Consider the following 27460-nt stretch of genomic DNA (forward strand, 5'->3'; position numbering starts at 1 on the left):
TACATGTTAATATATTAATGGTTTCCTGCTTGTGTTGAATATATATACATAACCTATGGCAATAAAATAAAAAAAAATATCTGATATAGCCATGATGAGTTTAAATTCATCATGGCTATATCAGATAATTTTAAAGAAAAAGTATTAATATAAAAAGCACACATTTTTATGATTAAAACTATACAAGTATATTTTGTGTATAGGATACTTAAGATTAGGTTGTTGTTTCAGTCCATACAGACGCATTGCAAAGCTATAGGCCTTCCCGAACATGTCTATGGGGGATATACCATAATCGCGACGCTTGGCAGATAAGCGATCGCATTGTGGTATATTGGTTGGTTCTCAGAGGATGCTTTTGTCCATCTTATGGAAACTTGTGAGCAGTGACAATCCGATATAATGTACAAAGTATGAATTATATATGACTATATTCTGGGATACTCAGGGCTACAGATATTAGATAGTTTTCAATAAAATCAAAATTAATTTTAAATGTCCATTAATTGCATTGCAGGCAGTACAAATTTAAGAAGAACGAACGCATACAGGCGATGTTCAACGGGTTCGACGACGTGCTTAGCGAGGAGGCAATGTGGCAGGTGTCTGAAAGCATTAAACCCCGGGGTGGGAGGTCAAGGAACGCATCGGCGCCTTCGCCTCCCGCGCCGGCTCCGGCGCCCGCCGCCACGGCCGCGCCCGCTCCTGCTCCCGCTCATGCACAAACTGCTTAATCGGCTATGAACCTTTATACTTTTTAAGAGGTGGGTGAACGTGTCTTAAAATATAAATAATGTCAAAAAACGCGGGCAACCCTCGCCGTTACTTGCGAGTATCCCTCTCGTTCTAGATAGCTTAACGTGCTTTCTGCAAATACTGGTTTGTTAAATATATAACATATTACTAGCTATGACGCGTTCGCTAGCCCGTGCTGCCTTTTGTGGGTGTAATTTTAATTAATCCATTTTTGGTATTTTTTATCATGCCAACAAAAATATTTGACAAAATTTTATATCTATAGATTTATAGCCACAATTTTATACCTATAGATTTTAGATCTATAGTCTCAAAAATGCCTTTTTGTGAAAGCCGCCTCCCTATACACTAATTTGTAAAGTCCGTTCCTAGCTGAATCTACCCGGCGAAATAAATTATCCTACCAAATATTTAAGCATTTAAGCCTTATCCTTTCAGAGATATCGTGATGAATTAGTCGGAAGTAACATATATACTTGTGCATAAATATTATAAATAATTTATATATAATAACTTTTATAGTTATTTATGTTACACCAGCCAAAAAAGCTTCTAATATTGTTGCAATTTTTAAAAGATATAAATTTCATTGAAATTAACTTGAATCAAAGTTTATCTGGTATACCAAACGTTTAAACTTTCACAAATTAAAAATATAGTCACTGTATGTCATGTTCAAAATTAGGGCTTATAGGAAAATATGTAATAATTCTTTTAAATTATCGTTGCAGGTATACATTAATCCAAAGAATAAAGAAGACGAGAGATTCACTTCGACAAAATCGAGAGAACTATACACGCAAGGAATTGTATTAATTTACATAAATAATGTGATTATCTGTCCTAAAATGGCCTAATTATCTTTAGTGTTTATGAATAAATATGCTATTTCTCAACTGTGATCGGTCCCGGGGACGGGGGTGATGGGTGACGAGATCCAAGCTACAGAACGGCGACGAGAACACGCTTAATACACTACACTTCACTCAACTGAAAAACAATCCATAAGCCAGCTTAGTTTGGAGTCCACACTTGGAAATAATTTGAAAGTTACTGTCTTTACATATCAGCACGTGACTTGAATAGTTTACAATAAAGGATTCGCCTCAGCCTAGCTCTATATAGGATACGTTGTCATATATAATTGTTGTCGTGACTTGCCGTTGACGTCATATACATACTATATTATCGCGTTTTTGATATAAGGCTAAATTTGAAGTTGATATTACTTCACGATACATCGAATTAGTGCAGTCCTTTTGAATTCGTAAGGATAATAGTGGCTTACATTGGTATTTAGAGGAATTTTATGTAATTCATGTCTGCATATTGTGGTGTGTCGATTGTGTAATGTCAACTGTTATATCGTCTTTCTGTAAATGGAATGGGACATATTGGCTAAATCAAATGGTAAATAAAGTACAATACACTCATAAGTTTAATCTCTGGTTTTAAATTTTTCTTGTCATCTGTATTATATCAACCATAAATAGTGCCAAACAGTAAGCACAATATGTTCCATTTGTCTTTAATTTGTTTAATGGCACTCATGATGCTTGTTATCTAGTACAAGTAATTAATATTTGTTATGGGGCATTGATCCATCTGTATTAGAAAAAAAAAACAATGAGTTCGTCATACGTTTGACTGATACGTATTTCATTATGTCAAATAATTACTACATTGCTTAAATAATGTTTTACGAAATTACTCTTATTTATGACTCCATTGATAACAATGATTATTCTTTGTTATTAAGTGAAATAACTAGTAACCCCATAAAAATATTAAATGCTAATGTTAAATTAGTAGTACATAATCAATAGCAAAAACTAACCAAGTTTTGCTATTTGTGCAAGGTATAATAAAATATATATCGCAAGATATAATGAAGTCTTTCTTACTTGTCATTTGATTTTGATTGAAATGTTGATTAATGCAATATTTTTATCGATTTACGCGAAATTTTCAAATTTAAATGCGTACTATTATTTTTGATATTTGAAATGTTATATTTTTCTTAAAAAAAACTTCCTTTGAGGAAGCCTAAAATATATGATAAACATACTTTTGAGATTGACCTTGTTTATATGTAATGTGCTTCACAATCTGTGTCTTTAAATATTATAACTTAAGCTGTAATTCAGTACTTGCTCTGTATGAATGCAGAGCTGTATTTAATGATGGTATGCGATAAAAGTTACTTCGAAGTTTTAGGTAATCAATTAATTTATATTACAGTTTTGAAAGTAATTTATTATGTGGGGAGAATATCTCACGGCTGAATTTGGTACGGGGCTCTCGAGCGCCGAATGGAATAGCAATAAAAGTTTAATGGATTCAGGCGTTACATTGCGGAAGTCCATCCTAAATAAGAAAGGACCAATATCTAGCCACCTCCGCACATGCAGTGGTTGTCGTGCATGAAAGTGCACCGCCCGCCAGCCCGCTCGTAAATGCGCATGCGACAGACAAAATTAGTGCTAAACACCGAAAAGACTCGGTGTTTAGCACTAATCTGTGTAGCAACTCCTGAAGATGCCCCGTGGAGGGGTGAAACACGTGTTGAGTGAATTTACGGTGGCGGTTGTGTAGTTTGCATTGTCTGTCGCATGCGCATTTACGAGCGGGCTGGCGGGCGGTGCACTTTCATGCACGACAACCACTGCATGTGCGGAGGTGGCTAGATATTGGTCCTTTCTTATTTAGCAATAAAAGTTTTGATTGTTAGTAGAGTCGCTACACGATTTGTGATACTACTCGTTTAGAGTGTCGCTTACAACTGACTGGACGTCCTCTTCGCATAGACAATTATACTAGGCAAATGTTAGCGTTAAGCTTCTAGAAACCCCGGCGTGCTCGTTTACGCGAACACGCTGAAACTTCTGCGATATTGTCTCGACGTATGAGTAACGTTTGGATGAACTCAATAAATTTTGACATTTCAAATTAAAATCTTTTTAGATGAGAGGCAATGGGCAAAAGGATTGTAAATTATTTTATAAGATATATGCTCATAAAAATTTAAAAAAAGAAAATGAATAGTTACTGAAATAAATATCCCTGTCAAACCATAAGATGGGGGAAAGAGATGCCTCAAAAACTGGGCCAAAAAAAAAAATTGTCATAGACAATAAGACCTATTCGTTACTCATTCTCAGCGACAATATCTTTGTATAATACAGTATGTTTGGCGATGGTTTGTTGTTTCATTTACGTCGTAGTGTATTAACATTTTTTCGCACTCATCAAATTGTAACTAAGCTAATATTAGTTAATAGGACATTTTGATTCAGTGCGAAAGAAATTTTTAAGCGAACGAATCAGTTTCACGACTATGGTTATCATTTTCAATTTATTTTACGAATTTTTTTTTGTGCTGTATGTGGCAGTGCTGTAGGAATATAGTGTCGCAACGATTTTGTAGTTTGTATTCGTATGAATAAGGGACGCCACAGTCCCAGATGCAATAAATACCTAGACCAATATTTAGAATGTTTTACATCGCTTTACAGAAACTTTTTGCTGGTATGGCAATTATGAATAAATATTTGATGTAGTTAAGTTGGTATTACGTTACCATTTTTGTTGTCACGTATTGATACACAATACTGATATAACGGTTTGGTATAACTATTATTAAATGGAATATATTAAAGACTGCCTAAATTAATTACTCAATGTATTTGATGTGTAAATTAGTGAAATTTTGTTTAAAAGTCTCATTGTGTGCGAAGTACATTATACCGACGTATGTAGTGGTCGCCTATTACAGTTTGATACATTTTTATTTATATATATACATATACCATCTATGTTAACACAGGCACGGTTTTTGGTTATTTTAGGTAATTTGCGTACATATTTTTGTTGTATTAGCGACTTCAGTATTATTATATGAAAATGCCATAATGTATAAAATGGAACTATTATTTTTGTTTATCGACTTCTGCGTTATGCACGGTATTGTTTATTTTTTTTTAGTTTTAAGTATTTTAATGCATAAATTACTTTAGTCGGTCCATTAAGTTTAATCAATAAATCACACTGTATCTGAATTGCATGTATGTACAGTTTACAATTTGTGTGTCGAGATTTTTTTTTGTAATTATTTTGTAATATAAATATAGCACGTTATTTACAATAATATCATTGATTTCATTTCACACCTCATTTCCTATAACTTTATGATGTGCGCGCTACGGAATAAAAAGTAGTTTGCGGTGTACAATAGGTGACAGTTTTAAGAAAACCATAAATTTAAGTTTCAATTTTCAAACGAAAAAAGTTTTTTTATTCGAAATAGTCTCCTTAACAATTTATGCTTTTTTGAATCCTATTTTTATAGGCCATTGTGAATAGCAATGGCTTTTCCCACAAAAGAACAAAGTTCTCTTAATTTTGGAAATAAACTTACAAGATGCGTGACACAAGATCGGTAAGAAGAATGACCTATATATTGCGCATTGCCATAATCAAAATAATCGGCTTTTTATTTGGTCGAGTAATTTGCCGTGTAGTCCCGATAAAGGAGGACTCTGTTGCGTGTAGAGCTAGTGTTAGGTATACTTTAGCGAAAATTCTACACCGACGATATCAAAGATTGTTTAAGGGATTAATTATCATGGAAGTTAGAGTATACCATACTCTCTAAAGCTGACTTTATCGGATAAGCAACCAAATAAACACAGGGTAGAGAAAAGAAAAATAAAGCTAGAATTAGAAAAAAAAACTAGAAAGTAAATGAAATGTAAACTCGTAACATAATTCGTAATAAATTAACATATCAAATAATAATGTGAAATAGCACAAAATAAATATAAATTAAGGTAAAGAAATGTGATATTACCCGGAACTGTGATTTTTGAGGAACGAGGCGAAGGAAGTGAGGCGATAAATGTATGGAAATAAGTATGAAAAAGAATGATAGAAAATTGCAGAATGAAAGAAGAGGAAAGATAGATCATTCGTAGAATGATAGAACAGTGCAGAAACAAAAGTGAAAATATCATTAAATCCCTAAGGAATATCAAACTCTGTCGTACAAAATGGGAGTACGAGAGGTCCTCAATAACCCGGACATTAAAAAAAGCTGATCATAAATTAATCCAACGGTATTCAATAACGTATACTCAGCTGTAGTTCGCTACAGTTCGTTTCCCGCCAGGCTTAGGTGGTTCGAGCTATATGACCAGGTGACGAATCTTGCTGAACGGACGTTTCTTGGTTAAGAGCGTTAACCTTTATTTTTAACAATTGTGTCTTAGTACTCTTCTACTAACGTTTTGGTAACTTTTAAAAAAATGAGGCTCAGTCATTCTTTAATAGTTGACACGTTACAAAATCTTCATTGAAGTCTGATGATGTTTTCGTACTCAGTAATCTGAAAGCTCTTGAGAAGAAAGAGAGAGAAGAACAGAAGCTTTCAGAATAAACTCGATCATACTTTAGATATATTTATTTTTAAACCCTCTTTAAGTACTGCTTAGAAAGTTATTCTGAATTTATTTAGGTAAAATACCATAAATATCTATATATATATAACAATAACAAATTTCTAATTGAAATGTAACCTTTTTAAAATTGTAACTGTATTTATGACCCGGCTAAGTAAACACGAGTTATATCATAATTTTTAAGAATTGTACTTTTTTTTTTTTAAATCGTCATTTCTATCTTCTACAGATGTCGACAGGCATGTTATACGACACCATCGCTTCAAGAAATCGTAAAAGAAATAGATATTACAACACGTGACATATACCTTTGCATGGTTTAGAACTCTTTGAGACATTCTCATTAGGAGAAAGTGTTTGTCTGAACGAGTAGGTACCATATGAGACTGCCATGAATATTTCAAGGAGTACTATAGCGTAAGAAGGCTTAATGACTTTTTTACTTAAATTCTTTTTTAATTGTGCGTGTTATAAACACGTGCGTGTTATAGACATATTACACTACTAATAGAGAAATAAAATTGATATCAGCGATTTCTAGCATACTAAATACCGGAATGGATTGGTAAAGATTATTTAGAGATATATGTAGCTTTAATTTAAGAATACTTCAAACATTTTAAGTCTAGATTATTTTTTTAAATCAAGATTTTTTTTAAATATGCAGTCATAATTTAAAATAACCTTGATTTTTTCTGATGTGCATGATTATTCATATCAGTAATTGTATCTAATTAGGTTACGGTCGTAAATCTGCTAAATTGTAGGCATTGCATTGTTAGTTTATTTATTAGGTAATATATACAATAGATATAGTTAATTAACCAGAATATTTAATCTGCACTCGTGGATGAATGAATGCCTCATTTGTCTGCAGAGGCTTTAAAGCTTTTACAGTTATTATCAAACGCACTGTGTAAAGTGCACGAATATAATATGTTGCTTTACTTTACTTTTCTATTGAAATGCGGCAGGCCAATAATTTCTGGCAAGTTTGCAAGGACTTAAACATAATTAATTTTAATATGCACTAAACCAAATTTTGAAAACGCTTATTGAACGTTTTCTTTGTATATCATTACCTTATTTCTTACTTCTCAAAACCGATTTTCGGAAAGGGTATATAAATATATACATACATTGATAGCAGATAAGCTTTATATTTACCCTATAAAAGTTTTTACACCTATAACTAATCATGTATTTTTTAACATAGACTTTTACTGGATAGCGGAGCTAATGGGGATTAGGGGTTATATATAAGACGTGGTGTAAGTATCAATTCTCACCAAGCCTGGGATGCAGGTTGATGGCGAGGGTAGTTTTTTTTTTATTTCAAATGTATTTGGGAGATGCTGCTGCCCGTCGGCCCTTCATGAATATTTTTCCCTTAGCCGGCTCTTATGGCAATCAAGGAAGAACAGGATGGCTACCATTCAACGCTCTGGTAGCACGACGGCATATTAGTTTTTCTGTCGCCCTACAATGGGTTCTTTAAATAAGGGTTAATATTGTATGCAAATTTCATTATATACAATATGATAGTGTAAAGTGTTACATATATCTTAAAAATAAATATCTGATACACATATTAGATTTTAATTTTATTGTTGCTATTAAATAAGTCATAGAGTACACCAAAAATAAGATTATATACTTTAAAGCATAGGGTGTCCAGTTACAGAATTCGGATTTCAATCCTTTTTAATTTTTATGAAATAAGTGTTCACTTTCACAACTTTTTTTTTATAAATCGTATTTGAAGTCCGAATTCTGCCACCGGGCACCCCTTTTATATACCTCACAATGTCTGTTTTTTAACTTAAATTATTACTTTTTATATGAAGTTTATAGAGAAGAAATATACGAGATTTTATAATTTTCCTTTCTTTATTTAAGTTGTTTATGCCATTCGTTATATTATTATTTATTATTTTTCAATTCGTGAGTCCAGTAAGCCGGGATGCGCAAGACCGGTCATTGTGGCAATCTTTGAGCGAAGTTATGTCTTCAAGCAGGCGTGTAGCAGACGACGTGATTATGATGATGCTCTTTGTCGCCCTTTGTACATATTTCGTATCCTTCAGTTATTAAGCGTAACTATCTCTACAACCAATGCTTTCTAGTTGGAAGGAAGATAAGTGCATAAAAATGAATAGCGGTATTGCACATTATCTTAAAGTTTGGTTAAAGAAAAAACACACACGCATTTTACTAGCATAATTTGTATTAAATGTAAGTGTCATTGACTTGCGTTGACCGGGAAACCTTGGCGGTGGCTCAGCAGGGAATACACTTACCCGATAACTAAGCGTTAACTACTTCATTTCAAATACAAACTGTTTTAAGATTAGAAGCTACACGCTTATCTAATTAGGTAATCTATAAACGTATCCCGCTGGCAGGACTAACTGTTGCTACCTATTTATAAGCGCGGTACCGTTTGTAGACTCGCAGTGTTAAACAGCACAGTATATCGGTGTCAAATAACATGGGTGTCGGTTTTCGAAATTTATTTTCTAAAATGCACAAGATTATCTTGTTTCAGTTAATTTTTATTACGATGAGTTATACCGCACCGTTATTAGAAGAAATCGAGTTTGAAGTAAATGAAGAAGACGGTAAAGTTTATTAACAATTTTTTATGTTCTTTCACGTTATCTCATTTTAGGAATGAGGAGATCCGAAAACGTACGAAAGTAACCGTCATAGCGCGCCGAATTGCAAATTTGAAAAGCAGGTTACATAGCGCTCGGAACTAATGGCCGCTGAGGCCTTAAGGTTTTGCAGTAGAGAACACATATTGGCAAGCATAATGGAGAAGGTCTACCTAAAAGGTAGAGCGATGAATCCGTTAAGATCATCGGAAGACGTTGAAAGCAGGCCTATGTTCAGCCGATAATGTCATATAGCTCAAATGATGATGATGAATTTTTCACCAATTTGCAGTTTGCAATTTGCTGAGAAAAAGAATTATGCATTACAACAACATAGCATATATCCGAAAATCATTACATGATATTAACTTACATTTTACATATTTTTAGGTCCAGCTTTTGATTTAGAGTTTGGAGAATACTATGAAGGCGATATGTTACTTACGAACAAACAAAAACACGCGATCACAGAAGCTGAAGAAAGTCGCAATGGACTCATTGACGGCGTCAAACGTTGGCCAGAACGCACAGTCATTTACTACATAGAAGAAGATGATTTTGGTAAGTTCTGTTTAAAAAATGTGGCTACTACATTAGAACGTTGTTAATAAAAATATAAATGAACTAAATCGTGATGGTTATCGTTTGCCGTAGTGGCATTCACAGTTTCCGCAGATTGGATTTGACTCAGAGCTGAAATCACTTATCTTAAACCTTCCACTGGTAGCTAAGTTTGATGGCACCTTTGGAAGCCTCGATTTCGACTGTTACATCCGGTTTTGGCCGTTTTGGAGGCCACCAAACACTTAGTCCGCTTGAATGGTCAGACGCAATGGCCTCTCGGAACCCCGGTTTCGGCAGTCGCTCAATATGCGTTTATCATTCCGAATCAAAGGTACCTGAAGAGAGCTGGAACGATTTAATCGATTGCTAGTATTTCAATTCGTGACTTATTCAATTGTGTATGCAGTGTTGTTATCAACTTTTGTATTTCTTTTCTTCAACGTAATTTAATTAATGGTTTATTATTGTTTTTATAAAACACAGACGAGGACCAAGTTAAAATGATCGAATCTGCAATGGAGGACATCGCTAATAATTCTTGTATTAAATTCAAGCCTAAGGAACACGACGAGCACGCGGTGCAAATAAAGGTGCGTAGAAATATAAATAAATCATAATAAAGTAATAAAATACTTTTATATTATTTATCGCTACAATTTATATAATTTCTCTACCGAAATTCATGTTCTTAATAATGAAACGCATTTGGCCGACAAAGATTTGCGAAAAGAAATCGACTTTTAATATTTTTACAGGATTCTTTTCTTAAATCAAATCCAGATTTATTTTAACCAAAAATTGTAATTCATAAATTGTACAAGGAAAAGTGAATCATTATTTATAAATTGCCGTTAAAATGTCACTGTGGTCTTGTGCCATTCGATGTAACACTTAATGTAATTTTGTTTGCGGTACAGTTTCATTAAATATTCAAAGTGCTTTCTTTGAATTCGGTACTTGAATAAAACAACTAATCAAACATTTTATAAATATAGCTAAAATATTAAAAGATTAAATTATTATCTATAAATTATTATCGATTAACTATTGTTAAAACTTTAAAAAAAAATTATAGTACTTTTTATAACGTTTTATACCTAATGGTTATCATTTTAAATATCGTACATTATATTATGATTGAGGTCATAAAACTCAGACGGTGTTACAGCTTTATTCCTTTATTTGTTATTGATTTAAGTTTGGTTATTTATTTTTCACAATAAACATTTTTCTCTTTTTTAAAACAGATTTATTTGCTTTTTTATAGGGCACGTCAAGTGGTTGCTTTTCTAGTGTGGGTTTCAGCAACACCAGTGAAGATGGCGATGAAGTGAGACAAGTATTGAATCTAGCAAAAGGATGCTTCCGACACGGTACTGTGGTGCATGAGATGCTGCATACCCTTGGCTTTTATCACATGCAGAGTACTTATAATAGGGATGATTTTGTTAAGATAATTTGGGAGAATATAAAAGCAGGTAACATCTTTGATCATTGTTTTTACTCATTGCGTAATTCATTACGTAATTAGATAATGTAATATCAATATATGATATCAATCAGTTTATCTTCCCTCTCGGCACTCCCTTCGGCACTATTACTAGTGTTCGTAATATCATATTTTTCGGAATGTAAGATATTCATAGAGTCCTTTTTTAAAATAAGGTTAGTACAAAAACGAAACGGGACCGTGTTTCTCATTGTTTCATTAAATTTGTAAGAAAACGTAAACATTTAGATTTGTACCCTAGCTAAAAGCTAAATATAATAATTTTTTTAACAATTTAATTTAGTATAATCTTTTTTTAGGAACGGAACATAATTTCGCGAAGTACAACAACGATACCGTGACCGACTTTGGCGTGGCGTACGATTATAACAGCGTTATGCACTACCCTGAAACGGCTTTTTCGAAGAATGGAAATAAAACTATTATTCCATTGCAGGTTAGTACTGTTTAATTTTGTATAGGATTTAAAATAAATAAATACAAAATCTCCTCTATGTGCGTCATTATAAAGTTTTTTAAAAGTTTGAAAACATTTTATACGTAAGAAAATGTACACATAGTACGAGAATTACCTATTGTTTAACTTTAAATTCGAAAAAAATTGTTTACATACAAGCTATTTCGAGTATTTCATTACATTACTTATTATCTTATTCAATATTTAGGATATATATTACATATTCGTTTGGTTATTTAATTGAAGTATACTTTTCTTCAAATTTCTTTGTTTTATGATTATAGTGATGTTATATTACTTATATTTCTTATAGGATGGTGCAAAAATTGGACAAAGAAAAGGAATGTCCGAAAGTGATATAGCAAAATTGAATAAGATGTACTGTGAAACAGAAAAGGCTGAAAAGGCAAATTAAATCACCTGGTGTCGATCTCTTTAGAATTTACGATTAAAGATAATTTAATGTAATGTTTTGTTCAATTTTATTAAAGAATATAATAGTCGGTCAACCTGCTGCAATACCCTTTTCTCTGTGATGTTTATTTTGTTTCTTTCCTCATGTTTCTTAACGTAAATTATAAGCTTACATTGTAATATTTTATAGCTTTTAAACTAACATTTTAAATAAAGAACAAGTTCCAGTTTTACATCAGATAATTAGTGTATTATTAAAAATGTTTTATCGAGTTGAACATGTATCGTATATCTATTAAATGGGAAATATTCAAATGAAATTTATAGTTTTTTTAACAATATGATATATTAAAGGATAAAAAGTATATAATACACAAATATTTGTTATATTTGTGTAATAAATTGCGGCGAGGTTATTTGTGCTTGTTCTTGAAAATGAGAATTATCAACAGTAGATATTGGTTTTACATAAGTCGAAGAAAATAATGTTGTTTTATGAGATTACAATGACAACTTTCTCTGTTTACAGAGCAAATTGGTTGCTAACGTTTAAAATACACAAAATATAATTTCACTAGAATTTTCATCGTATAATTTTTACAAAAGAAAAATGTATAGTTTTCGCCATATCCACACAGATACTTCTTTAATGTTGAGATGCATACGAGACACTTTTATTCACAAAGGTAATATTAAACTACTGTAATACATGGGAACAATTTTCGAAAGAAATGTTCTATGTTCGAGATATCTTTGTTTGGAATTTAAATGTAACTATTATTTGCAAGTGTAAAACTGGTACTGAACAAAATAATATTTTATTCTCTCTCTCTCTCGCTCTCTCTAACTAGTGTAAAAAAGAGTGAGATTGATGAAATGAACAAGAGATGTACTTTAAATTGTCTATCCGTATATTTCCATTTATAACTTTTTTTTATAAACATTTATGGTTTAATATTGAATAATATGTTACTAATCAGATAAATCGACGAATGAAAAAAATCGCCAGAGATTTGGTGGGAGGCCTTTGCCTAGCAATGGGCGCTTATCCGCTAATATGATGATGATGAATGAAATGATCAGATTGAACCCATAAGGCAGGTAATATCACTGCATTTCTTGTTAATCCAAAATAAGTATTTTTTAACTGTGACCCATTTTATAGAAAGATTATAATTGTTATCAGCGCGAAGTATTAATGTTTGTTATAATACGTGACTGAAAAGTATTGATTTGTTTTGTATGAATTGCTATGCCTTATGACCGGTATAGTTATGTTAAAGCCAATACAATACACGTAATATGTGTATCTGTTTGACGTTTCCTTCACGCTATTTCTAAATTGTTCTATTTTCAAATATTTTTCATGTCAGTTATCGATTGACAGAAAATTTATTAATTTTATTATATGAAATACGAAATGATTGATTGGTGTGAAATCGTACATTTGAAAATTTTTAATAAACGAATGTTTGCGTCATTAGAAATGTCTTACGTCACCATGTATTTTTTATCGGCAGATCTTTTTATTCTTTTTAAGGACTATTCACTAGAATTAATATCGAGATGTAAAATAATATATAAAAAAGTTGTATTTTTTTTTATAAAAACCGTTTAAAAAGTAGTCGTCGCTATCGCATTGAACAGGATAGCATAAATTATCCAGTTCGACCGTTAATGCTGGCTGATCTAAAATGTCAATATGAAATACAGTATAAAGTAATAGACCACAAAAATGTGACATCGTGTATTGTCCTTTGATCCATCCCAAATAGTCGTTACAATTTTAAATTTGTTTTTTTTTTGTGGGGAAAACGAAGTTTTTTTGAGTTTGTTACATATGTTGTTTTTAAATCATTTTGAAAACATCTATTATATGACTTTAGTAATAACGTATTAACTAAAATATTTTTAATCCCGTTAAATTGATAGAGCGCAATATCAATTAAATCAATATATAAAAAAATGTCGATATGTTGAATGTAAATATGTCAATACTACACGATAATCGTTTAAAAGGTTTTCAAATTGATGCTTTACTATTCTTTTGTGGGATGAAGGTTCGTCTCATCGAGAAACATTTTGCATGTCGACTTGGAACTGCCACCAATCGCCCTGTTGTCGACGAATGACAGCTCAAGCCGAAGTTTCCTCATCTGTTTGAGCTTATTCACTCAATGAAGCGTCCGCTGAAACAATCTAAGAGCTCGGCGGCTTCAATCTGGTAGAATAGTAGTATGTGGAGGCCTGAGTCATAGCTCTCCTAGAGACGAGATCGAGAACCTCTCAATTTTCGCTACCTTAAGGCCCTAGGCTAGGCGCCTTCTGCGCCCTGCCGCTTCGAACCTGCGGAATCTACAAATGCCAATTGGGCAGCAGTGAAACACCGGTAAAAAATATTTTTAGTCGGCCCAATTGACCGAAGTGTGAATTTATATATATATATATATATATATATATATATGTGTGTGTGTGTGTATATATATATATATATATATATATATATATATATATAAATATATATAGATATATATACACACATATATATATTATATATATAAAAGTGTCGGTATGTTTCTTGTAAATTTGTCAATATTATATTATAATCAATGAAAGGTTTTTAAATTGATGCTTAGTATTTAAGTAGTTTTAAACATTTGGAAGGTAATGTTGACGCTTTTCAACATTAATATGGGGTTTTTTCTGCTTACATTTCATGTGTGAATTCTCTGGTCTTTTATGTACCATCAAGTGACCGCTGTCTACTAAAATAATATTTGAAATGGACGGATAATTCATACAGATGAAATATGTATTATAATATATTAAAAGTTTAATTAATATATGTATATTATTAAAACAAATTTTACACCCGATTTCTCTCTTTTTGTCGCTAAGATTTGTTTATATATTTATTTTGAAAGCGATTAATAAAACGCGAACTGAATATTTTATTCATGTTCTTACATAATATCCGTTCTCTACGATACATACACTCTAAAAACAAGTTCTCAGTGAGTAGGACAAGATCCTTACAACGCAGTTGAAATCGGAAACTAAAAGAAAGTGAACCGTCTACTTTCCGAATCTTGTGTTTACAACAGTGTACGCCTCGGACGTAAACTGATGTAAAAAATATTGACTTTAGTATATTAGGATTTTAAGAAAATAAAAGCAGAAATACTCTGAATAATGATTTTGAATGGAGTTTAAAACATCAAATGTCAGATAAATGAACGCAGGTATTAAAAAACTTATCGAATTTCCTACAAATAAAAATATGTATTATTGAAAAGCAGTACAGTAAAATTTATTAATAACAAAAGTTAAGTTATTACCAGATCTTGTTTATAACTATACATTTTATGTATTCTGAATGGCTTGAGTGTTTTAGACTCAAGGTTTGATTCTCATTTTTTTGCATTTTTTAAAGTTGAGAGAAACTTAATGTTAGTGTCTCTTTCAATATTTTTTACCGGTAACTTAGTAATCAGAAGTAAGATCAATAGTTGTTAAATTTTACCTAAATTATAATTTTTATGAATATTAGCATATTAATCTTATTCATAACATAATACAAATCATGTTATTATTTATTGTTAAAACTCTAATGTTAGTTATGTTTTAAAAACAAATAGTATTTTTATGTACAACCAAATTTACAGACGCATATACGATCTTTTATAATAATAATTGCGTCTGTAATATCATAAATTGATTTTTTTGGTATTGTCATTAAGGAATGTCGCCCTACGTACACAATAGCTGTTTTGATTAGAATGCAACCCAGTATTCGCAAATAACCTAAATGGCACACTTTATGCTGTTACACAAATAGGACATAAACAGTATCGTGGTGTTAAAAAAAAACAAACTTTATTAAATTGCAATTCTATTCGGGCAGCAAATTTAGCAATTTATTCTTGCGTTGTAAGGTAAGACCCCGCTTGGTTGGTGAGCAAGTGCGGGCTTCCATTGCTGACGCAAGAAACAGTTGCGAACCAACACCTTGTGAAATGGTCGTATCTGAAGCTATATTATATTGGTCCCGACCCGATGGGTTTTGTTAAACAGAAAAAATAAGTAGACACCGCGCGCAAACGTACTTAAATTTATTGTCGTTAGTTTATCGAACGGACATTTTGACGTATTTTAAAACAATTATGACCCATGCGTTAATTATCTTTTTGTTATAAATCATAATAAGCACAGATAAAAACTAAATCCAGTATGAAGTGGAATAAATTGGTGGTTTTACTCAATATTATTGTGTTAAAGTGTTGGGCAATGTCTCAAATTGAGTTAGAGGAGTTCAGTGAGTTTTTAGAAAAAACTTCGCAGTTGGATTTGAATTTAAAAAGTAAGTTCAAAGTATCTCTGGCGACGATCACTTATCGATAACTTTTAAAAAATATTCGACGTTCATTGTTTGTTGAGGATAGGGAATTAAATAATAGTATTTTTTATTAACTTACACAATTTTATTTTCGTTTTTAAAACTTTAATTTAATATCAATTTTAAGGTAATCCCGATATTGAAAACGACGAAGACGATACTGTATTGGATAATGCGTGGGAAGAAAGTGGTAAATTTGAAGGTGACCTAATTCTTAACGACAGGCAAAGACGTTTGATCTTGGAGGATGTTGCTGAAGGACTTTCGAGGAACGGGCTAAGAGATAGCACTAAACGCTGGCCAGATAATGAAGTTGTTTATTTCATTCAACCTGAACACTTTAGTATGTATACTTTGTACTTAATATTTACAAACTATTACGAGGAAAATATTTTTGAACTAAATTTATAAGCAACATGGTAGAATATTTTTTGTTTTTATGATATTATTTAAGTCACTTATTAGATTGTTCATAAAAATCTCCAGTAACGTAAAATCTGTTTGGAAACTTCAGCTCTTTATAGTTTTTTTATCTCTCTCAGAATTTTCGCTATATTTAATACGCTGTACCCTTTGATATGTATATTTTTATGACTGTCGAAACGGGGACAACGAAATGGTTATACCGGGCTCCAATCGGCTAAAACTCCACGGGCTTCTTTTAAAGGCTGTTGTTAAATTTACTGGAAAGCCTTCGCATTACCGTGATTAGGTCTCGTGCCTCGATTTATAAGGATAAAGCTGGAATTTATGGTGTAACTAGAGGTCATGAAGCACTACTTTAATCTTGTGTGGAAAATCATATTGCAGCAGAAGACTACGGAGAGGGAAAGAGAACCAATGCCATCAGCCGGAGAACTGAACATAATAACCATAATAACTATAATAATAATTTAGTGACGGATTCGAGGTGATCCGCCGCCCATATATCCTGACACCGCGATGGCGAGCGTAGTAATCCTTTTCGCGTCTTTATGATACCGGGTAGGAGCTGCAGCCTAAGACCTTGAAGTATTAGCCGTTGAAACTATGGTAGTGCATACGGTACCCGTAGTTAGCCAAAAGGAAACCCTGAGAATAATCGGTAGAAGTCCCGCATAACCCTTTCGTTGTCCCAAGGAATAACAAATGGGTACCTATCTTCCGTGATAAAATTGTCGCAGTGTTATAGAAAATTTATTTACAAAAAATTACAATCCGTAACTTACAAAATGAATCTGGGTTCCTTTGTAACATTTATATTAGTGATCTATGAATGATAACATTATTATGTGTTGTATTTTCTAGCGGAGGACCAATTACAAGCCATACAAAGCGGTATTGACGATTTAGCGCAAGCCTCGTGCGTTAAATTTCGTCCATACAAAAAAGGTGATCGTGATGCTGTAGTAATACAGGTAAATATTAAAACATAATAAAGTTTTAATAAAATAAATATCAAGTCACTATGAGCAAGAGAATTTATGATTAATATAAGAAATTTGTTATTGAAAGAAATGATAATATTTAACGATATTAAATAATATTAAATATTCATAAAAACGAATATTTTATAATACCGACTGCATTTTTAAGATTTTTTTGATAGAATTATAAAAAAGGTGATTTTTTATAATAACAGAGCATAGTAAGTTAGGCACATTCCATTGACACAAGATGGCTGGATTGTTTTTTAATGCTAGTAGTTTCACTAACTTCAGCGTTTTTCAGTAATGTTTTTACACAGCGTGAAAATTTTCGTCAGCTGTGGAATGCACGTTAGGAGAATTTTACTAATTTCTATTTATTCAACATTATGTTGTATATCGCTATCTAAATAGGTGTTTGAATAGATACAAAATCTTATAACATTTAAGATACATTTATGTGGCACTTTCTAAACTAACAATTCCTTCATTTAAGTGGCACTTAAGAGACTCGTATTAAACTGTTCCACATAGTTGTGTTGTACGGATATTTGTAGGTAACCTAATGGAATAGAGTTTCACTTACGCGTACGCAATGCCAAAGTAGGAATATGTTAGGTACATCTAAACACATAAGACAATACTAATATAAATTTAAAGTTAAAATCATTTCAAATAAATTTATAAATTAATTAATGTGAAAAAATTAACAAGGACAATGATTCTATTAATAAATGCAGATATAAGCCAGTTATCGGTATTATTTTTAACAGTGCTAAAAAAATAAACAGTAAACAACTCATTTAGTTTTTAAAACACAATTCGATCATTGAATCCAAATTCTTAATAAAATGATAGGAAAATATTAAGCGAAAACAAACAAAACAAAACAACCATTGAAATGTGGTATTATCGATAGACTGAATAATGTTTGGTAAAACCCTGTTTACAAAATTGAAGGTAGACAGACTTTTCTAGTAGATCAAAATCATCTCGTAAAAAAGTTATAAGATACCTAATAATAATAATGGTAGATGAATGTTTTCTCTCAAAATCAAAGCAGATATAATGCTATTGCATTAATATTATATTATTTAGTGAAGATTTCTCTTCTATTGGTTTTGTCAATAATATTAATGCTGTTTAAAATAAAGTAAACTTTGAAGCCCTCTTCGTGTAATACAAAGAGGGCTTTACAATTTACTCATTAAAAAAACTAAATTTAAAACATCTAATAATTTTTTCAGTGGTTGTTAAAGAAAACTAAACGTTGCTGACGCTTTTACTTGATTCATTTTGTAGGGTAGTAGACGCGGATGTTTTTCTCAAGTGGGTTACCAGGGAGGCTATCAAGTATTGAATTTGAATGGTAGACATCCAGTTGGTCGAGGCTGTTTTCGTCATGGTACAATCGTGCATGAACTCCTCCATACCCTCGGTTTCTACCATATGCAGAGTAGTCCCGACAGAGATGACTACATTGATGTGATGTGGGAGAATATACTTAAACGTAAGTAAAGTTACAACTTTAGTAAATCCGACACTTTCTACAGCCCGTCTAAAATTTACTAGAAAAACTATAGCACCGTCATTTTGGCTCTCATTTAAGGTTACTATCATTTTAAACAGTGAAACAAACTTAAGTTCCCAGGTTCCTCTTAGTTACTATTTAATGTCAGAGAAAATAAATCAAAGTTCTAAGTGTTACTATCAGAATATAACGTATAAATACAATATTGATTATTACAAATACATTATAGAGAGCATTGCCACTGTCTTCTTTCTTTTGGTGTACGATGTAGTAATGAAAGTGCTTCTACTAAAAGATGCTTTAGTAGTACCTAATATTTTGGATACAAGGTGTATCACGAAGGTGTGAATATTGTTTGTTACACAGTGTCGGACTATAGGTGCAATAGCTTTGTACCTCACTTGTCAACAAAAATAACGCCTGTTAGCAAATACCCTATATGAAGTGCTCTACACATATATATTATATTTACACGTATTCAATTTAGATTTCGTTCATCAATTCGTAATATTCTTTGCAGCGGCTAGACATAACTTTAGAAAATACAACATGTTTGCTGTTTCTGATTTTGGTGTTGGGTATGACTACGAAAGTGTCTTGCACTACAGTAAGAAGGCATTTTCATCGAATGGACAAGACACATTAGTCCCAAAGGAGGTAAAAATATCTTAAACAAGTTAAATAAAGAAGTAATTAACAAAGTTTAATGTGATTCTTTTTTACAGAAAGGAGTGGAAATTGGACAAAGAATTGGTCTGTCTGATAAAGACACACAAAAATTAAATAAAATGTATTGCGATTCTGATTCCAATAACGAAAATGAAGAGAGCACTTTTCATAAAAGTAAACTGAATAAGAAAGAAAATTCTAAAAATAAGCCTTTCGAAGGACACGGAATTGGATATCACCAAGGTAACACTGTGATTATCAAGCTTCCTGCGGCGGCACGCTATCGAATACCTGACTTACCAACATTTCATGTATTTGATCATTTTAGTAAAACCCCGGAAGCCATGCATGAAACATTTAAAGAAGAAAATAGTTTCACAAGAAGGTTACCATCACCAATCCACGTAAAAAACAAAATCTCGAATCCTGTCGTAGCAGGGAAGGAGCCGTTGGAACAACATAACTTTAGTATCACAGAACAGGAAAAAATAGCCAATATAAATAAAATCACAAAATCAATGTTAAAGGATAATATAGACAGTTATCAGTCAAAAAAAGAAGATGATGAAAAAAATAAAAACCGAAAACATCCAGAAAATGATCAATTTAATGTCGACATAGTAGAACAATTTAAAAATTTAAATAACATTGTTAAAACTCGCGTCTACCCTGCAGAAGAAAAAAATATTTATAAAATTAGAAATGATTATAGTACATTTGTCAGTTCTCCAGATATAGTAAATAACGATGATAAAAACCTAAACTTTGATTCTTATAACGAATTTCACACAGATGAGAAAAATCATAAAGATGTCAATCAGTTTTATGTATCTCATGAACCCGTCACTACTACAAATCATAAACTTACGACAGATCACTCTATTAACAATAACAAACCTAGCTCAGTAAAACATGATCAAAGTCACGAAGGAGAGAATGATACATCATTTAGAACATTGTTCCCACTAAAGAAAAATACTTATCAGGTACCTGAAGAAGATTTGGAGTCCATCAAAGAAGGTCTTCATCAAAGAAATGATTATCATGATCTTTATTTACAATCCAATAAAAATAGAGATAATAAACAACACCACATATTTGGAGAAAAACCACCGACTGACAATACTTGGAATAATAATGACGAATTTAAAACACACACAGGTGATTATGACATAAGATCCTACTCAGATCACATAACTAGTGATGGCCTTGATTCAAAATTGTATATAAAAACGCCCGATTATGAGCCACAGTCCAATTTCAGAAGATACAATTCTCCGGGATATATTCAAAAAGAACATTTATTATTCGGTGTACCAGTGCCATTAAGAAAGTTATGGTTTACAAATAAAAACGATCAATCTCGAGATTCAAGTTTACACACCGAAAATTTACGCAATTAATTTGCGAGATTCATTAGTAATAAGTGTTTAAAATAATTAACACTAAGAATATTAAATGCGGGTACCTTAGATGAAATCAAGATTTAAATTAACATTAACGTATTTAATAAACGTTTAGTTTTGTGTAGATAGTTGTGAATTCATTTAAAATAAAAGTTGTGATAAATAATTTTGTTATAGTTAAAATTTAGTAAACAAATGAGTTCTGCTAATATTTTTTTAGACAACGTATTTTAATTTTTTTTCTGTATATTTATTGTCACTATTTTTATTCCTACTATAATTAGTCAGTAACAATGGTAGTTAATATACGCTGATGTCAATATGCTTGAAAAAAATAAACATTTTTGTTAAAAACTGAAAAAATAGTTTTTGCTGTAGTCAATGTATTATCTACTGAACATTGTAATAAAACCTACAGTATTATAGTAAAGTAATAGTTTTGTTCGTGTTTTGTGCTTAATATATTTAATTACTCACTCATATAGTTAATGTAACCCTAGGTTAAATTTAACGTTCGATCGTTTTAAATTTGCATTTACATGCCCCGTGACTTTAAAAATTAAGCTTAAAGTATGAATTTATTTTTACTTTAAAGTTGTTTATAATTATAAGCGTTTTAAATGTCCAAAAAATTAATATCACCTATATAGCTAATTATTGGAAAAAAATATTTGATATTAAATTCTGAAGTTGCAGTATATTACGATTGCCATGTAGAAAATTCAGTTGACATTTGATGTTTGCTAATATTATATTTGTTATCATAGAATTGTCTATTTTGTTTTTAAACCCCTAATGCGTTGTTGTGTTAAAACAAAGTATGTATTTCTTCGCTTTATTAATCTTGTAATGTTATATCTTTGAAGTTAGTTACAAGTAATCTTTATCTATAGTTAATATTTAAAGGAAATAAATAAAATGACCCGGTGACAGTGTATTTAATAATTTCATAATATTTTTATATTTTCATGGGTTGTGCTGTATCGGGTGTTCAGAAAGCCACGATGTCGTTGCTTAGTAAGAATACTAGCGACGCACGGGCTAAATTAGAACGGAAACTCTACATCGCTAAAGAATCCCCTGAGTCAGACTTTGACCTATCTGATTGTGAATTACGCCAATTGCCATCTGGAATATTCTCCATTTGTAAAGTCTACAGAAAAGATAATTTATATTTACAAAGCAACCACTTGCATTCATTAGATCATGGAGGTGTATTATCGGATTTACATCTGATAAAGATCCTTGATGTAAGTTGCAATAAATTTACTCTTTTATCAAATGATATAAGGTATTTGGTTAATCTTACTGAATTGTATATCCAAAATAATTTCTTGAAAATATTGCCCGAAAATATAAAATACCTGAAGTGTTTACAAATTTTAGATGTGTCAAACAATAAATTAACTAATTTGACTCCAGCATTAGGGAGTTTGAAAGCTTTGAATACATTAAATATTACACAAAATGAACATTTAAAAGTAATATGTCCTGAGCTTTGTTTAGCTCATAACTTAGAACTTTTACTTCTAGACGGAGAACAATTTGTGTTTCCTCCACCAGATGTTGCTTGTAAAAACACAGAAGCAATAATGAAATTTCTTTGCCATTCTTTACAAGTTGAGTACATATCTCCTTTGTCACAAGAATCAAAAGTTTCTTCAAATCGTGATGTTAACAGATTTCACAATCCATTTTTGAAACAAAATACTGTTACTTGGGAAGAGCAAGAGGCTATTACAATTGAACAAGAGAAAAGGATTCATAAAGCAAATCAAGAACAAAGAGATAAATTCCTTTCAAAAATAATGCAAGAACAATTAAACTTAGATACTGAAATAGCCAAGGTACATGAAGGAAAAGAAATTGACAGACAAAGACTGATAAAAGCTATCCAAGATGAGGAAAGAGAAATTGATGTTACTGTGAAAAACTTTATTCAATTTGATGGACTAAAACCAGAAATTATTCAGCAACAACTTGCATATGAAAAATCCGAACACGATAGGTTGCTGGAGTTAACAAAAAAGAACTATGACAATATTAAAAAATCTGATGTGTTAAAAGCAATGGAAAACCTTATTAATGATAAATGTTCTGTTCAGCGTTTCTTGAAAAATTACAAGGACAGTTTAAACAACATTAGAGATAATATCCTTTTGCAAGAATCAGAGAGTACTTCTAAATTATCAGACATTCTAAACGCTAAAGATAATTCACGTGTAGAATTGGTTCAACAACTTCTTGAGGATGAAGATGTCCAAAAAGCACTGGTAACATCATTACTAGAAAAAGTTGACTCAAAAACCTGGAGTATTAATGAGGAAATATCTTTAATATCTTCACATTTAGCTAAGATAAGTGTTATTGAGCAGGAGAAGAGAAAGTTACAAATTGCTTATAATCACAATGAACTTCTTACTCAAAGAATGCAACTAATAACTTTGTTAGATGATTTGCTTGATCAAAAAAACAAGCGACGGAAGCAACTTATTGAAACTATTAAAGAAGTTGAAACGGAAAAGGACAGGAGTGCAGATTTCTGGTTAAAAAATTATCAAAAGCTTATTGATTCTGCTCCTAAAAATTTATTGAGTGTTACTAAACACCTAGATCCACAATTTGCAAACTACCTTTTACAAGGAGGAGTGATACACTGTTTACCATTTTTAGTAAAATTTTTATTTTCTGGTGACTCTTTAACAAATATAACTAGCGAAAAACTAAAGGCTAATGGTGTTATTCTTTCAGCAGATAGAGATAAGATACTTAAAGCTATAAAGCTTTATATTGATTCTAAGCAATCTATCTGTGATCAGCAACCATTAAGCAATAAAGCTAGTAGTTTTGAACCCTCTGCTCCAGCTGCTGGTATAGAGGACCAAGCTTGTTCAGGAGTCATATCTGCAGACCAATCTGGATTGGAAGGAGAATGTGTTATATGTATGGATGCTACATCAGAATTAGTGTTTGTACCATGTGGACACATGTGTTGTTGCCAAAATTGTGGTATTGCGGGTATTGATTCTTGTCCTATGTGTAGAACAATGGTCGAGAGAAAAATCAAAGTTTTAATATCTTGATTCCTCCCTTGAAGTATGCTCATTTTAAGGATTGTTCCAATGTATATTATAATTTGATGTAATGTCATGACATATTTATTGAGATAATTTATACATTATTACTATTATTGGTACTAATATGGAATAAGAACATTACTGTATACTATAATCTAAAAAAAAATGAATTTGATGGATATACATAAAACATTTCTTTACCAAAAAATTGTGAGTATTAAGTACATTAAACAATGAAATAATTTGCAAATAAATAGGTATTAAACTAAGCAGTCATATAAATAGTCTGATTCTTTAAAATATAGTTGATATGGTTATAAAATATGCATGCATTTTGATCAAAAACATTTGATGTAACAAGTCAATCTAATTTGTGCCTTCTAAATGTTTGTTATACATTATTTGTATTTCATGTTAAACACTGTTTTTTATACTAATTAATAAATGGCTGTGAATTGTTGTAAATTCCAATTGTTAATTTTTTTTAATTAAAATTTAAATATTTAATTTTATTGTTATATTTGCATTATTAATTCAGTGTTCAGTTCAGTGGGAATATAAATTGTTATCTTTATTTCTCTTAATTCTTTATATCTGAATTATTTTGTTAGACAGTAAAGATAATAATTAGCAGTCCCACTACCAACCATATATTTATTATTTAGTTGTTAATTATTATTCATTGTCGGCAAATTTCGTCGTAAAATAAATAAGTTTTTTTTTTAAATTTAATAGATACTTTTATTAAAGTACTAAAGGTAAATGATAGAGGCTTTATAGTTAATTTATTTAAGGTTTAGCTTGAAGACATTTCTCTTTTTTTAAATAATGTGATAAAAAATGATTCAAAATTATAATATGAAAATTTGTTGGAGTTTAATATGCATGTTATTCCATTTATGCACTTTTAATTTATCTTCTAGTTACATCTATGATATGTTTAATGATATTTATTATGTTGGTATTATATATAGGTTTAAAGCAAATTGTTTTATTCTTATTGTATTATTATGAATTGTACAGCAAGTATAAGTTTCACTTGCTAATGTGTTTAAGACAATGTTTATGAATTTTTTTATGAATCTATTCTGTAAGTACATACATACTGCTTATTATAAGATAATTTACTGTTTATATCTTAATATATTAAGTCATTACAAACTGACTTCTATACTTATTTTAATGTTTGCCTTACTTTGCATAATTTATATAATATATTGAAATAAATACTATACGCACACTCTGCTGTATTTATTTACTTGCCTCAGCATCAAAATCATTCAAAAATTGTTTGTATCATTTTAAAGTAAAATCTGTACAGTAAATAATTATTTCACGACATTGGTATTCTTATTAAAGACACGCAGGCAATGGATTAGCATAAAACATTAACATTTTTAGAATCCTTCAGTTATTTTGTTTTAGATTATGAATGAAAAATTATTTGTTAATTCTCAAAATACTATTTTAGCCCTATTTTACAAAGCTTGATTACTGGTGTAACAACATATACCCATCCTAAAAAATTAAGGCAAGGTGTTTGAAGACCACATATTGGTTGCAGACAAACAGTTTAGCTATTTAAAATACCAATGGATCTTTTATTACTTATTAAAATTTATTATTATTATAATGTCACTAAGACATCTTTTAAAATTGAGTTATCCGTGTATTAAATGAGATTTAGAGTAAGAAACGACGTCCATGCTGTATTATTTAAAGCTGTGATGATTCATTATACTTTAAGCATAAATTAAGTTACAGGTCTAAACCAAGGGACCTAGAGGTCTCTTGCACCCAGTCGGAGCATACGCCTAACCGACCTCAAAGCTTGACGGCCTCACGATTAAATAAATAATGTTAGGGCTCCAGCCGAGGTTTTTAGAGTTCTCGAGCTTACTGCAGAGATTTAGGCTACGCTCTAAAGGCTAATGCAATTTAAATACTGGTAAATCTATAAATGCCACCAGCTAAACATGATTGCTCAGAACAAAGAAGAATATAGAAATAAATGACCATAGATCAGTGGTAGTTTAGTATTTAAGGACTTTTATTAACAATTGTAAGTTCCGATTTCGGTTGCCGACAAACGCAGGCTTGCGTGAATTATACAATAAAGCTGCTGCTCACAAAATGTTGAGAGAAACCAACGAAACCGACATATCTCATAGTTCGATTTCTAATCTATTGGATAAAATTGACATTACAAGGGCTGACAGTTTTTTGCAATACTTAAATAGTGATGTTCTCTATCGGAAATATATCTCAATAAAATCAAGTATCGTTTTATTATAATAAATTAATATTAAAAAATATATAAGTACAAATTTAGAACACAATAATACAAATTTGCGGTATGTAAAGTAAATAATAAATTTTTAGACATGTAAAACATGAAGGACAATGGCTCGTACGCTTTAAAGTGAATCTTGTGTTCAACAATATGTTAGAAATGAAGCTAACAATAATAAATTGGTTATATATATAGGTAGGTATGCGAATAGTGTTTTGTCATTTTACATATAGTTTTGGCACCACTAAATTTGTTTTTTAAAAGTTTTATTTAATAAAAAATACTAGAAATTAAGCAACGATTCATCAGGAATTGTGTCTTCAGCCACGTCTACGCACCTTGAAAGATGAAATATGATCGACTTATAATTTTATGTTTTTGCGTGATGGAACATTAATGATTGCTTTGTTAAGCATGCAGACATTTACAGTTTCCGTGTATTGAAGGTGGCAAGGCGCTGAGGATTCTTAGCCCAAACGCGTTTTAATTTAAAATAGCGTTTTAAAATTAGCTATTCTAAGCTTGTAGGTTCATGAGGGAACTTCGGTGTGATGAGGGAGCCTTCCAATTGGTGACGCTTGGACGCTTATAATAGTATACGGATTTTAATTTGGCACATGGGGTAGAAGAGTACGGCTGACATTGACTGAGTATGGTTTTATAGAGCGTTTCTTTATCGCACATAACACCGACAGTTTAGTAGGCATACAAAGTACTTAGCCAGTACATAATTGCTCTGTATGTTTTTATCGTTACACAAATTGTTATTAAAATTAAACAATTAATAAAACTAGTTGAGAAGTTGTGTCTGTGTCAGTTGTGTCTCCACTCTTATGTCAACATTGTATAAAAAATCGCCTAATGGTTT

At 31.2% G+C, this 27460-nt stretch overlaps 4 protein-coding genes across 10 annotated transcripts in view; all 4 read left to right on the forward strand.

The window, feature by feature from the left end:
* C3G (C3G guanyl-nucleotide exchange factor) overlaps positions 1-3083 on the forward strand; it is a 52692-nt gene extending 49609 nt beyond the window's left edge. For all 7 annotated transcript variants that reach the window (XM_068772240.1, XM_068772235.1, XM_068772236.1 and 4 more), the window contains 2 exons: positions 518-764; positions 1488-3083. In XM_068772240.1, the coding sequence (XP_068628341.1) occupies positions 518-734 (217 nt within the window). In that variant the 3' untranslated portion in view covers positions 735-764; positions 1488-3083. The remainder of the gene's footprint in view (positions 1-517; positions 765-1487) is intronic.
* A 5692-nt stretch (positions 3084-8775) lies between these two features.
* LOC137929860 (seminal metalloprotease 1-like) lies at positions 8776-12024 on the forward strand. The gene is made up of 6 exons (XM_068772980.1): positions 8776-8833; positions 9260-9430; positions 9917-10023; positions 10701-10911; positions 11243-11379; positions 11714-12024. Exons 1-6 carry the CDS (start codon positions 8776-8778, stop codon positions 11813-11815), a joined length of 786 nt encoding a protein of 261 aa, XP_068629081.1. The 3' UTR covers positions 11816-12024.
* Positions 12025-15818: 3794 nt separating this feature from the next.
* Positions 15819-21581, forward strand: LOC137929531 (uncharacterized). Its single transcript, XM_068772527.1, has 6 exons — positions 15819-16174; positions 16338-16553; positions 17498-17607; positions 18919-19126; positions 19668-19804; positions 19873-21581. Exons 1-6 carry the CDS (start codon positions 16045-16047, stop codon positions 21217-21219), a joined length of 2148 nt encoding a protein of 715 aa, XP_068628628.1. The 5' UTR covers positions 15819-16044; the 3' UTR covers positions 21220-21581.
* A 461-nt stretch (positions 21582-22042) lies between these two features.
* On the forward strand, positions 22043-24383 carry LOC137929614 (E3 ubiquitin-protein ligase LRSAM1-like). Its single transcript, XM_068772649.1, has one exon. The coding sequence runs from the start codon at positions 22191-22193 to the stop codon at positions 24303-24305; it is 2115 nt and encodes a 704-aa protein (XP_068628750.1). The 5' UTR covers positions 22043-22190; the 3' UTR covers positions 24306-24383.
* Positions 24384-27460: the final 3077 nt, after the last annotated feature.

This window comes from Battus philenor, unplaced genomic scaffold (genome assembly GCF_028537555.1).
Source record: "Battus philenor isolate CCGP_79_NKW_IND1 unplaced genomic scaffold, ilBatPhil1.0.hap1 SCAF_5, whole genome shotgun sequence".
Classification (NCBI taxonomy): Eukaryota; Metazoa; Arthropoda; class Insecta; order Lepidoptera; family Papilionidae; genus Battus; species Battus philenor.

Coding starts and splice junctions, on each gene's coding strand:
- LOC137929614 (XM_068772649.1), top strand. CDS start 22,191: ATGGGTTGTGCTGTATCGGGTGTTCAGAAAGCCACGATGTCGTTGCTT.
- LOC137929531 (XM_068772527.1), top strand. CDS start 16,045: ATGAAGTGGAATAAATTGGTGGTTTTACTCAATATTATTGTGTTAAAG. Junction 16,554..17,497: donor CATTCAACCTGAACACTTTA/GTATGTATACTT, acceptor TGTATTTTCTAG/CGGAGGACCAATTACAAGCC. Junction 17,608..18,918: donor GTGATGCTGTAGTAATACAG/GTAAATATTAAA, acceptor TTCATTTTGTAG/GGTAGTAGACGCGGATGTTT.
- LOC137929860 (XM_068772980.1), top strand. CDS start 8,776: ATGAGTTATACCGCACCGTTATTAGAAGAAATCGAGTTTGAAGTAAAT. Junction 10,024..10,700: donor AGCACGCGGTGCAAATAAAG/GTGCGTAGAAAT, acceptor GCTTTTTTATAG/GGCACGTCAAGTGGTTGCTT. Junction 11,380..11,713: donor AAACTATTATTCCATTGCAG/GTTAGTACTGTT, acceptor TATTTCTTATAG/GATGGTGCAAAAATTGGACA.